At 44.6% G+C, this 13,907-nt stretch overlaps 2 protein-coding genes across 2 annotated transcripts in view; both read left to right on the top strand.

The window, feature by feature from the left end:
- The first annotated feature begins 214 nt into the window (after window positions 1-214).
- vmn2r1 (vomeronasal 2, receptor 1) lies at window positions 215-6,016 on the top strand. The gene is made up of 6 exons (XM_076997459.1): window positions 215-615; window positions 1,651-1,942; window positions 2,277-3,140; window positions 3,456-3,683; window positions 4,041-4,164; window positions 4,376-6,016. Exons 1-6 carry the CDS (start codon window positions 401-403, stop codon window positions 5,449-5,451), a joined length of 2,799 nt encoding a protein of 932 aa, XP_076853574.1. The 5' UTR covers window positions 215-400; the 3' UTR covers window positions 5,452-6,016.
- Window positions 6,017-6,716: 700 nt separating this feature from the next.
- kcnab1a (potassium voltage-gated channel subfamily A regulatory beta subunit 1a) overlaps window positions 6,717-13,907 on the top strand; it is a 102,416-nt gene continuing 95,225 nt past the window's right edge. The window contains exons 1-2 of the mRNA XM_076994727.1: window positions 6,717-6,761; window positions 9,025-9,121. Of these exons, the coding sequence (XP_076850842.1) occupies window positions 9,054-9,121 (68 nt within the window). The 5' untranslated portion in view covers window positions 6,717-6,761; window positions 9,025-9,053. The remainder of the gene's footprint in view (window positions 6,762-9,024; window positions 9,122-13,907) is intronic.

Raw genomic sequence — 13,907 nt, 5'->3', positions numbered from 1 at the left:
TGAAGTTACTCGTATTCTGTCACTATTCATCCATGCATAATTCGTCTTCGATAAAACAAAAGCAAATGATAAACACCTGTTTCACATTCGCAGTGTTACACTGGGATATGATTATAATTAAAACCAACTAATGAAAAAAACTCAATTCAAACTAAATTCTAAGTTGGCTAGTGATGAATGATACGGCGACAGTCAACGAAATGCAACACATTGCTTGTGTTTTACTATAGTTATGACACGGACACGTTTGTTTTGATGGAGGCGCCTTATGTCTTATGGGAAGAGCTCCCAAGAGAGGTGATGGAGAACGAAGCGTTAGTAATGTCAGTGTCGGTACATTTCCAAACACCTGTGCAGACAAAAGCGGTGCATACGTTTTTCCAGACGTTCTCACACTAAAATGAGATTACTGTGCGTATTGTGCGTATTTTCGCTGTTTTACGCGTACACTGCCGGGGAAGCTAGTTGCAAACTGAAGGCGAAGTTCAATCTCCAAGGCTACAAGAACATTGAGCGGAAGAAAGTGATTATAGGAGGAATGTTCTCTGTACACAATCGACTTGCGTCGACTGACAGCAACACTTCATCGATTCCACTGTCGTCTGGGTGTGAATGGTAAGGCTGCCATACAAAAAACAGTTTTACAGCAATTCAAGCAGCAGCCTTGCGAACGAAAAACAACGACCGAAACTATTTACACAGATGTTAAAACTACTAGGCCTTTTTGAACGCTTTTGTTAAGTACACGTAACAATTTTAATCTGTGATATAGAGCAAATATTGCCTTTATGTGATGCCACACATACGCCAGTAGAACAATGTGAACAGGTTGTGACAAAGCAAGCCACTGCGATGACTAACGCTTCATGTGGTTTTAATCTACAACAGCGCGCTGCTTCAGAAGAGCTATCTGTAGTTAATTTGGTATAATAATCTGTTACACTAAGCCACCACAAGAAATATGGGCGATCAATATAATGCAGGTGTGCGCTCGGGCTACCTACTTTCGTTGTGTTATAGCGACATCTAGTGACAGTATTGAATTGCATCTGGTAGACCTCATAGTGCCTGCAGATTGACTGGACCTAATCCAAATGTGGGAGTCTTAACGTCATAGGGGATTGCCTTAAACCCTTTGTTATTGGTCCAATATCACACATATATGCAAATGAGTTCTACAGCCTACAACTATAATCTCTCTAATTTCAGTCATATGAAAAATCGCCCTTTATATATATGCAGTTGTTCTATATACAGCAAATACACTAACACAAATAGCAATTTGTATTGTAAAACAAAACTCACTTTTCCTTCTTTAAGATGACTTTGTATCTAAGATTACCCTGTATACCCTGTTACATGCATAGACAAAGGTCTGTAAAGCAAACCCATCAACCACCGAAGGCAACGTCGTCTTTGTTGGGACTTCTCAACAACCGATAGCAAAGCGCTGTTACACGTTCGTTCATACACGTTCATGACCTGTTTGGAACTATGTCCTGCCCATTTGGAGGTGGTCCAGATGGCACTAAGGGCCTTCTCACAGAACTGTATGATAATGTAGTTACGTTATTATAATATAAGCATTGGTATTAGAAATGGGTATTGTTTTTTTCTTCCTAGTGGTTTTTACTTCTTAATTACTTTCAGGTTCAACTTCCGCACATTCCGCTGGACCCAGACGATGCTGTTTGCTATTAATGAGATCAACAAAAGTCCTGACATCTTGCCTAACACGGAGCTGGGATACGTCATATATGACTCGTGCTTCACAATCTCGAAGGCTGTGGAGGGCACTCTGACCTACCTCACTGGCCAGGACGAGGCCGTGCCCAACTACCGTTGTGGCGATGGCGCTCCACTCGCGGCGCTGGTCGGGGCGGGAGGCTGTGATCTGTCCGTCGCCACAGCTCGAATTCTTGGCCTCTACTATTTTCCGCAGGTAAGTATTAGGCAAAGTGGACGGCTGGTAGGAGCAAAACGTACATGCATGTTTCTCACACTTTGTCTGTAGTAAATAAGCTCACATTTGCTCATCTCACATAATGGTTCATATCCTAAAAAGTGTTGCTGATATGGAAGAAGACAGCACTGGCTTTAGATCAGTAGCCTACCACTACACTGGGCTAGTACAGATAAAGACCAGCTTAAGTCTCTAATAAAATGGGCCAGTTTTTATATTCTTCACAGAAAATTCTGTAGGCTACATTGTCCACAAAAATCTCTGTCTCCTGGGACGATAGAAGGCCTCACAGTCTGCATGTGTGCCCTCTCAGGTGAGCTACTCATCCTCCTGCTCGGTGCTAGAGAGTAGGTTCCAGTACCCCACCTTTCTACGCACCATCCCCAGTGACGAGCACCAGTCCGTGGCCATGGCTCAGCTCGTTCTCCACTTCGGCTGGACCTGGGTGGGCACCATCGCCTCTGACGACGACTACGGCAAGTACGGCATCAAGCGCTTCATGGAGGTGGTGGAGGAGGCCGGCGTGTGCATCTCCTTCTCGGAGACGCTCCCCAAGTACAGCGCCCCTGAGAGCATCCAGCGCATCGTGCGCACGGTGCTGGACTCCACGGCGAAGATCGTGGTGGTGTTCTCCTCCGACGTGGACCTGAGTCCTCTGGTGGAGGAGCTCCTGCGCAACAATGTCACCAACCGGACGTGGATCGCCAGCGAGTCGTGGGTGACGTCGGCCCTCATCTCCAGGCAGGCGGGCGTGTTCTCCACACTGGGCGGCACGCTGGGTTTCGCTATCCAGCGCGCCGAAATCCCGGGCCTGCTCCAGCACCTGCTCAGCATCGACCCCTACCAGGACGCACTGACGGAGGAGTTCTGGGAGACGGCCTTCAACTGCACGCTCAACTACGGCCGGGCGCTGAGGATCGCCCGTGCGGCAGGGAACAGCACCGCATCACGTGCCTCCAGCAACGCCCTGCTGGATGGCCTGTGCTCGGGGAAGGAAGATCTGGGGAAGCTGAACAACACGTACTCGGACGTGTCACAGCTCAGGCTGACGTATAACGTGTATAAGGCGGTGTATGCGGTGGCGTACGCCCTGCACAACCTGGAGTTCTGCAAGAATGGTAGTGGTCCTTTTGAGGGGAACACGTGCGCTGACATCACTAAGTTTGAGCCTTGGCAGGTAAGTGTGTGCACGCGTATTTTTACATAAATGTTACATATATGTAGCCACTTGTATGTAATCCCACACCTGACCTTAGCCATAACCTGAGCAACCAAAACATGAAGCTCAATTGTTTGACACAAACTAGCTTACTCTAATTTACTCCAGATTCCCTATATACACAGAACAATGTTGTCGTGAAAATGTGCAAATAAATGTTTGCAGGCAAACAAATACACACACATACTCACACAAACAAAGATACAAAGGTGTGTTATATCTTCATGTTTCAGTGTTTGGGATTTTGGTCTAACATTCTTCTCTTCTTTGTAGTTAATGTACTATTTGAAAAATCTGCGCTTCAAAGTACCTCATACTGGAGAGGAGATATTCTTCAACGATGGGGAGATACTGGGATTTTATGAGATCCTTAACTGGCAGAGGGCTTCTGACGGAGGCTTGACATACACACACATCGGCTACTACAACAGCACTGCCCCCACATCTGAAAGGTTGATCATAGACAACTCCTCAATCATATGGAATAATGATATCCTGCAGGTCAGTGAGTGCTGCAACGTGCACCTCAAGTTTAGAATTAAACACCTGATCACACGTTAGAAACTATCAAAGGACAGAAGGAACTGTCAAACGTTAGTCATTCATGACACATCATTTTGCATGTATAGCACTGCAAATCTTTAGCACTTGAGAACACGTTTTGTGAATGTGGATGGGGTAGAATTGGCATGTTTGGAAAATAGCAAGAGACTCAATCCTTTCAAAACATAGCAGCAACTTCTAATGCATCTTCTCCCAAGTCTGCTCCCTCGTCTTCCTCTGAAAGCTAAACACAAGTAACACCTGGCTGTTCTGGTGTTGAGTTGCTCCATGTCGCCCCCTCCTGTTGTTCTTCAGGCACCGCGCTCTGTGTGCAGTGAGAGATGTCAGCCCGGCACCAGAATGGGGATCAGGCAGGGAGAGCCCGTCTGCTGTTTTGACTGCATTCCCTGTGCGGACGGAGAGATTTCCAACACAACGGGTCATTATCTGCCATTTACAGGCTAATGAATCCAGTGGAGACACATTATTTACGTGAATAAACAATCATATTTAACAAAAAGTGACACAATAAATGACCACAAACATAATTAAAGTGTGACAGATGGTTTTAAACATCAGTAAACTGGAGAACTGTGTGTTGTAGTTATACTGCTTATGACCATAGTCTGGGTGTGCGCTGTGTCCAACAGATGCCAGGGGTTGCATCCAGTGTGTAGAGGACTACTGGTCCAATGCCAACCACGACGCCTGCATCCTGAAGACCATCGAGTTCCTGGGCTTCGGCGAGGCCCTGGGGATCACTCTGATCGTCATCGCCGTGTTTGGTGCTCTCTTGACCATGGTGGTGGGTGTGGTCTTCCTGAAGTTCCTGAACACGCCCCTGGTGCAGGCCAATGACGCGCTGTTGAGCTTCACCCTGCTGCTGGCGCTGGTGATCACGTTCCTCTGCTCCATCGTGTTCCTTGGGGAGCCGCAGCGCTGGTCCTGCATGACTAGCCAGGTGGCGCTAGCTGTGGGCTTTGCCCTCGCCCTGTCGTCCCTCATGGGAAAAGCCGCCTTGCTGATGCTCAGGGCAAGGGCGGTGAAGGCTGCCAAGGCAGCGGCTAAGGCGGCCAAGGAGGCGTCTGCGGCATCCGAGGAGAGTCCCGACACGACGGCTATAGCCCCGGCGCCACCCCCGATGAACGACGTGGACCCGATCCAGCCCGGCCAGCAGAGGGCAATGGCGGCGGTCTGCACGCTGGTCCAGGCCGTGGCCTGCGCTGTTTGGCTCATCCTGCTGCCACCGCACCCGGTGAAGAACACGGCCGCCCAAAACATCAAGATCATTCTGGAGTGTGACCCGGGCAACATCATCTTCATCTGCGCCGTGTTTGGCTATGACGTGTTGCTGGCCGTGCTGGCCTTCGCCTTCGCCTTCGTTGCTCGCCGTCTGGAGGACCACTTCAGCGAGGGCAAGTGCGTGACCTTTGGCATGCTGGTGTTCTTCATCGTCTGGAGCTCCTTCGTGCCTGCCTACCTGAGCACGCGCGGCAAGTTCATGGTGGCCGTGCAGATCTTCGCCATTCTGGCCTCCAGCTTTGGCCTGCTGGCCTGTATCTTCCTGCCCAAGTGCTACGTGCTGCTCGTGAAGCCCGAGAGGAACAAGGAGGAGCTGGTGATGCCCAGGCCCAAACTCCGCCCAGACGCCGCCACCGGCACATCGGCCTCGCTCGCCACCGTCACTAATGGCACCACCGTCTCCACGGTATCCTTGGATGACTGAAGGTGGACTCCAACCTCTCGCTCGCATCACATCCTTGCATTAAGGATCACCGTGTCTCATCTGGGGCTTTACTTACTCACCCACATTACAAATTAAACACATAAACTGAATGTGAGAAGGGATGAAATAACAGAAATGGTGTTTGAAATGACTAGGTTTCTTCTCAGGGATGGTACAAAGAGATTACATATGCTACCACTCCAAGGTTTGGACACATCTAATCTTAATTTATTATTAATACTTTTCACATTGTAGAATAAAGTGCAGGTATCAAAACAATAAACTAATACATTATTCTCTGTTAAGTAATCACTGGTTAGCTTCTTTACTTCGCTGTACTGCCTTTGTATTTGTATACGCTTGTTTTAATTTTTAAGCGGCTTCCTGAAAGTCTCACACATTTTGAGCACTTTTAAGCTGACTAAAGTTTATCCCTATTATTTATAGAATAATTTTTTTGAGAGATTAATGCAAACAGTTGTGATAGATGTTATAGGTTATCCTATGCATAACTGATTGTGCAACACACACTGTCCCTTCTTCTTCAGTATATAAATAAATAATAAAGTCATTGCACGGCCCGTCTCTTTGCCTGCTGAAGCACATCGTTCTGTTAGAAACGCACCGGTGAACATACGAGGTGTTCTCATCACCGTCCCCTCCCTTGGAGACCGTTGGCAGGGACTGTCTAATGTCACACATGACTATCTGTGTCCTGTGACTGTTCTGCATCTTGGAAGCGCTCAAGCAAACAGGTGCTGCCACTGTTAAAGGGGACTCGGTCGCCATGCTAGAACACTTCACTACCAGCTACCGGCAGAACACGTTTGGTCCAGTTTGCAGGCTAGCACAGGACTGCATGGTAGTGACTTACTACAGTGCTGTGGTGGTTTCCCGAAAGAGTCCAACAGAGCTGACTCTTCCAAGGCTTCCAAGAACTGTGAGGTTAAATTAATCCACTGTCCTGGCAACCTGTGGTATTTTCCAAGCGTGAGATAAGGGTGTGTGTGTGTTTGTGTGTGTGTGAAGGGGGGTGGTGGTGGTGGGGGGTCTTTTGTGGTACTACTTTAGATGTGTGATGATATAGTTCTGTAACAGGATATGTAACAACACACTCTCTGTAATGGCAGACCTCGCATGCCTGAGGAGGATGAGGGTTTGTGTGTGTGTGCGCATGTGTGTGTGGCATACATGTGGGTGGGTCTGTATGGGCGTGTGATCAAATTGTAGCAGCAAAGAGAAAGATTAACTACACAAACCTGGATTGACCAAGTAAGAACGGACAGACGTCAACGGTCTGATTCACAGAGGTAAGCTTGTATGAACCCAATTAATATTAATGAATGAAAATCAATCAATTACAAGTATAGCCATCTAGCTGGGCAAAGTGAAAAATGATGACACTAGCTGTTGCCCATCTTACAAGGAAGGGTCTTTACCCACTACATGGGTGTGAGAAAGTGTGTGAGAGAGAAAGACAGCACTAACATGGGAGTGAGAGAGTGTGTGGGAGAGAAAGACAGTACTGCTAACATGAGTTTGAGAGAGAGTGTGTGAGTAAGAACAGTAACAAGGGAGTGAGAGAGTGTGTGAGAGAAAGACCGTCCTAACACAAGTGTGAGTGCGAGAGAAAGTCAGCACTAACATGGGTTTGAGAGAGTGTGTGTGTGTGGGTGTGTGTGTGTGTGAGAAAGACCGCACTAACATGGGTGTGAGAGAGTGTGTGAGAGAGAAAGACAGCACTAACATGGATGTGAGAGAGTGTGTGAGAGACAAAGACAGGACCAACATGAGAGTGAGAGTGTATGAGAGAAAGACAACGCTAACATTGACTGGCAGTGAAACTCCTGAACTCTCTGAAGCAGCCTTGTCCACCTACTTGGACATACCTGGTTCAGCTCATCACATGAGTGTCAATGTGTTTGATGAACACAATTTGCAGACAGTGCAGGATTCAGCTCATCTGGCAGTGTTCCAAGAAACCGAATCACAGTAGAATCCCTAGTGCCCAATTACGGCTTCAGAGTTGAATGACCTCTTACACTGTTCATATGTATTCAAATGGACATATACCAAACACTGTATGTTAATTCAACACAAAAAAGAAAGAAGTTCATAGTATGTCCTCCACATTCAAAACAATACCTTGAAATAACTATAAATGTGACCAAGATGCCCATAACCCAAACCCGCCTTCTGTCCTGAGTTATGTGGTGGAACTGTGATAGAGAGGACAGATGTCTATGAAAAACACTATCTGCATCAGCATATCGGTGGTAAAGGAAAATCACACACAGATCTCTCCTAACGGACGTGCCTGTGCACACAGTGCAGACATCACCATTCACATAGGTTAATCCAGTACAGGCAAACACCAAAGTTTAGATTCAGACTAACACAAAATATTTTATATAATATATCTCTGTATATTCACTGTATAGTTGAAAGTGCAGGTTAAGCTTTGTCCTCATATACTGCCGTTGGAAATATGTTGGACACTGGGGCTGAAGACAAAGTGAATGTATGATGCACAAGAAACTCAAAGAGAGAGATTAATACGATGTTGATATCCCTTGATGCCCCAGTATTGAAAGGATTTAGGCTAATTGGACCACTTTATTCATCAAGATATGGGTGTGCCACTAATTATTCAAGGCTGCAGGATAATTCACTAGAAGTAATGGACAAATTGAAGAGCACGGTCCTATTGGAGTTTGGAGTCACAGCCTGGCCCAACAGGTTTATGGTCAAAGAGGAGTGGATCCATGTGCCAAGATCCATGCGAGCTAAGTCAAGCTGTCCTCTGCCAACACTTCTCCATCCCAACAACTGAATGTGTGAAGCGCAGAACATAAGTGTCTCGCATCGGCCTCACACCACTTCCACTTCCAAGTGCCAACGAGTGGGTCACGGCATTTTGAAGTCACAGAACCCAGGTTCACTGAATTAACTAACCTAAATTATTGGGTCATTTATCTTTTTTATATATTTGTTCTAATATCTAAGGGCTGCACAACTAACACTTTTACATGAATGTATAATTGGAGAAACCAATGCAGTTTGATGTTTTTAAAGCACTAAAACCTATTATTTGACAAAGGGCACTTTAGCCAAACTGATCAAATGACAACCAGCAAAACTGAATTTGGCTTCAGGAGGTGTGCCTTCCTTATATAAGCATTTACCCACACTGTTGAAAGTTAAGTAATGTGTCCACAGTCAAAATAGCTCAAGGCTCAGTCCACAGAGACGGATGGATTACGTTAGGCATGGCGGGAGCCGAGTAATCACCGCCCGGCGTTTGATTGCAGGCCTTAGGTGTTTCATCTCTCTCTGCACAGATGATGCAGTTTATAATTATCCCACACTGTGAGTTGATCTCTCTTCACAATGGTCACCAACATTGTACTGTGCTTATAAATCTGACTGACTGGAAAGATCACAGGAAAGAATGAATGAATGAATGTTCAATTTATATATATATATATAAATACAATGAAAATATATGAAATATATGAAAAGGGCTGTGTGTTACATTCATTGTAGTCACTGTGGTTCACACTAATTCCACAGGTGTGTCACACAACTGGCGAAGCTATGAGATGGCGACAGAAACAGGCTCATCAGGTTATGCCCATGGTGACTGTAGAGCGCTGATGATGCGCTACAGGTAGGCCATCTTAAATATTTATTGGTCTATTTATGGGACCATCATGACATCACTAACTGACTCGTGTGACGGCTTAAGTCCTGCGGAGAGTATAATTGCAGTAGTTAAATACAGGCCGATGCATGACAGTAAAAGCCTTCTCATGTGGAAGGGCTGACAGCCCCTCCCTGCTCCCTTTACAGTGTGCTACTCTGTCACTAGTGTTTATTCCATCCTCTCACTATTGTCACTAGTGATTACTCCATCCTCACTATTGTCGCTACAGTGATTATTCCATCCTCTCACTATTGTCACTACAGTGATTATTCCATCCTCATTATTGTTACTACAGTGTTTATTCCATCCTCTCACTATTGTCACTACAGTGTTTATTCGATCCTCAATATTGTTACTACAGTGTTAATTCCATCCTCTCACTATTGTTATTACAGTGTTTATTACATCCTCTCAATATTTTCACTACAGTGTTTTACATCCTCTCAGTATTGTCACTACAGTATTTTATATCCTCTCACTATTGTCACTACAATGTTTATTCCATTCTCTCACTAATCTGTCACTAATATGGCTATTTGCGTGCTGGCTGTGCTCTGCAGACCAGCCTCGGCCCTTGGCGGCATTATGGGAAATGGAGATTACTCATGTGGCAGATCTTTGGGGTCTGGGCAGGTTGTGCCTGCCTGTTATGTGGGAGTTCATGCTTTTTTTTTTTTTTCATTTTGATGGAGGATGTCATCATTTATGTTATGCCCACCTATGGCTTTTTTCCCCACCTATTACAGTTGTAATGCATGTTGAGAGAGGAGCCTTCCTCTTCCTCATCCTTGTCCTCCTCTAGTGGATGATCATGACTTCTTTTTGGAGCACGTTATGGACATTATGAGGGCCCACCCACTCATGTCCAGGAGGGGGTGCTGCTAATGATGGTTATTTTCTCTCCCAATGTCTCTTGCTCGTATTGGTTGCTGCAGCGACCTGACGTAATGGTTGGATAAAGGTCTATGGCACTCTAAAATGAAGGATCTTTAACTAGGTTACTGCTTCCTGCACCGAAAAACAAACTCTGTAGACAGAATAGTCTGTAGGTTATAGGGGCAGGTTCCATGTTTGGTTTAATGAATTCTGAAACTCAATAAATCAGAATTTAAACATTTGCCAAAAATGAGTGAACATGTCAAGTTGAGAAATTACTTAAAAAAATAATTTTTGTCATTTTTAAAGAAACTAATTTGAAGTACTGACTCATACCTGGACTTCTCAGTTACACTGGTTGCCGTGGCTGTGTCTTATTTAATGCGCTCCTTGCCCTAGAGAAAGGATTTATCAGTTGCACACCTGTAGCTCATCTGATTGGCTGATAAAGAGCAGGTGTTGTGGGCGGAGTTCCTGCCTGTGGCTTTGTGGTGGTGCAGTGAAACCTCTGTTACTGATAGCATGTCATCATGCAGTCAGGCTGGAAGCATGAAAATGATCCCGAGGTAAAACCATCTGATACGGCTGTGGATCTGTCTGCACAGAGCCTGGCGACAAGGTGCCTGATATTCATGCATGTGAGCCAGTACACACACACACACACACACACACACACACACACACACACACACACACACACACACACACACACACACACACACACACACAAACACAAACACACGCACACACACTAGCCTTTCTATCTTTCAATCTATTTTACTTACAAATTTTCATGTCCTATTGCTCTGACTCTTACTTTGTGTAATGTTTTTCTTTTTTGGTGTTCAGCGTCAAATCAACGTTTCCATAAAATCACATCTTCAGGTTCATCCCAAATTTCAAGAGTACTTTCCCGGAGGTATAGCAAAGAAAACCAAACCAAGAGAATAAACTGTACAAGTGGAGAGTTGTCACAGTAGGCTCTCAGACACACCTCCACAACAACACTTGTTATTCATTTACCTCACCCTATAAATGCTTACAGGTCTGGCTGTTCAGTGCTGTGAAATCCTTGAGCCTGTCCAAAGAGAGTCAGAGTAATCCACAACCTGAATGTATCGTCTTTTGGTCCTTGAGCACGCCGAGTCAGTGACTGTTTAGCTCTTTGAGACTGTATTGCAGCGCCTCTCTTTTGTTCCTGATTCTTATTTCCTGTAGTGAATCCTGTGGCGAACCCAGTGTGGGTCTAGGTTTTGATATTTTTGTAGTTAATTTAGCTTATGTTTAATTCCTCCTCTAATATGTTATTGTAACGTTTCAATGGGGCGGGTGTGACACAGATGCAGGTTTTAAGGTAATTTATTAAACAAAGTAGACAAAACACAGGGAGACAACCAAGTATGCAGGAATGTATGCAATGGGAAATACTCTAAACAGGGAAGTGAAATGAGACACAGGTGAAAACACTTAAGGACAGGGGCATGACAAACAGAAGAGAAAGCAAGGAAACGAGAAAACGAGGCATAAGAATACAAACACACTACTGGATGTACTACTACGACATCAGACAAACATGATAACTATAACGAATTATAGTTACAATTTTTTTGTAATTAAATTACATAACGTCGTTACATGTAATTTGTTACTCCTCAACACTGATTCCTCGATAGCTGGAGAGTTTGAAGATATTTCCGAACAAGGAATCAGCGACTTCAACAAATGCGTCTTTAATCATCTCTGTGTCTTGGAAGGACTTCTTGTTTTTAACAATTAAGTGACTCACCCGAAATGATGCTTTGGTGGCTGCCTTCGCTTTTGTGGTCAAATGTGAGTAAAATTACTGCTGTCCGGACAACTGGGATTTTAGTTCTTTCACCTTTCTCCTTCTCAGCTCACTTTTCGGAGGAAAGTCAATGTGATAGTTTTTATGAACAGTCCGAAAATGCTGCTCCACATTCCTTTGTTTGGAATAGCAACGGCGCACTTACAGATGAGGCAAACACACATAGAATATGACAGTGAAATAGTGAATATGACATAGTTAAACAAATCCTTCTCCCATTCTGTATGAAGTAGTAGGTTTTTATGGAGCTTTTTTTAGTGTCACCAGAACCTGAACCTGAAATCATTATTAATTGAATATGTCACTGATGTTGTGGAGGAACATTCACTGATAACCATACATCTATAATAATAAATCCTTTAAATTTACAGTGCTGTTGTTACTGGTCTACCACTGTAGATTTGCGTAGCCTCCTGTAATCTTAATTCAACGTTATCGCTAAACAGTATTCTGAACTAGTAATTCAGAGCTGTCTAGCTGGATGTCTAGCTGCTAGTATCTTTCACTCAACATAATTTTCAAACAAAAGTTATGAACCATCTTTATTTCAACAAATGCAACAAATGGCTATTTGGAGCTCGTCGGGATTATTTAAGCGAGTGGCCAATACACAGAGTCACCCAAAAGACTCTTTAGATGTCTGTCAGCAGAGGCAAGCGGCGTTTATGGACAACGGAGGCCACAGTCACGCAGCACTGGTCACACTAAGTGCCACGATTATGTGGCAGCTGCCACAAGGTGCCATTTCTGGGTGGCACAGTGGTCACTTTCGTGCTGCTTACATGCTACTTACACGCCAAACAGGGACCGCACCCTTACAGGAAATTTAGCAGAAAGACGCGCCTCCCAATGACCTCTGATATGTTTTGTGATTGGCCAGATGCAGTTGGATTAGCTCTGAGATTGTTTGCTCATCCTAAGTATCCCGGATGCATTCCCGACACAAATTTCAACCTGAACCTGAATTTCAACCTGAACCTGAATTTCGACCCGAACCTGAATTTTGACCTGAACCTGAATTTCGACCCGAACCTGAATTTCGACCTGAACCTGAATTTTAACTTGACTTTTTGCATACCTGAATTAATTTTACAGACTGTTTTTTCAAGTAATAATGATTTCAGGTTCAGGTTCTGGTGACACTAAAAAAGCTCCATAGGTTTTAGGCTTCTTACTAGCACCAGCTACGGCACTCATTTTTATATGCTTTGTTGTTTTTAGTTTAAATTGGAGGCTAGCTACGCAGCAAGGTAACTGAACAAGTTAGCGCAGTTTAGCGCACATGCGTAAGTGGTCAGAAGTTCAGACGTCAGATTGGCTACCCTGTATGTCAATCAAAAGGCAACTGTCAGTGCAGATGGACGATAGCCTGTCATTCATCCCCTACTTTTTAATGTCATGCGATGTACCCACACTTCCTTTGCGATCGACCAATAGATTGCGATCAACGTATTGGGCACCCCTGTACTAGAAGAATCCAACATGGATTTTATGTATGTATATAAATCTCCTTTACATATCAACAAGAGGCTCGTATTTGGTAACGTAATACAAGAGAACTGTTCAGTCAGACAGATAGGCCTATATGTTGTGAAACAAAGTAGTTACAATTTCAAGCATTTTCAAGTATTTTAGCCTAAATTCCAACACTTTCAAACCTCAAACACAAAGCAACATTAAAATTGGTCAGGTAAATGTTCCTTCCCGTTATTGAGGGGTGTTTCTTTATACTACCACATATCGTTTAAAGTAAAAGCTTCCACCGTTTGCGCAGGGTCGCGCGAGGTGGGCGGAGTCACACGCTACGGTCACTCGCGAAAGTATAAACCAGGCTCGCATATTAATGTTAATGGGCCCCCTAGCTAAATTTGCCTTGAGCCCCCAAATTGGTAAGTCCACCACTGCGTGTTGACATTCAGTCTCAACACATTAACTAGTGCATCCGCCCGCTTGCGGTTTTCCAACATATTAACTAACCAGCAGCTATTTGGTCACTGGTGAAAACGGTCCATTATGGTTCTCCTTCCC

Source organism: Brachyhypopomus gauderio, chromosome 2 (genome assembly GCF_052324685.1).
Source record: "Brachyhypopomus gauderio isolate BG-103 chromosome 2, BGAUD_0.2, whole genome shotgun sequence".
NCBI lineage: Eukaryota > Metazoa > Chordata > Actinopteri > Gymnotiformes > Hypopomidae > Brachyhypopomus > Brachyhypopomus gauderio.
This window is presented reverse-complemented; position numbering and strand designations above follow the sequence as displayed.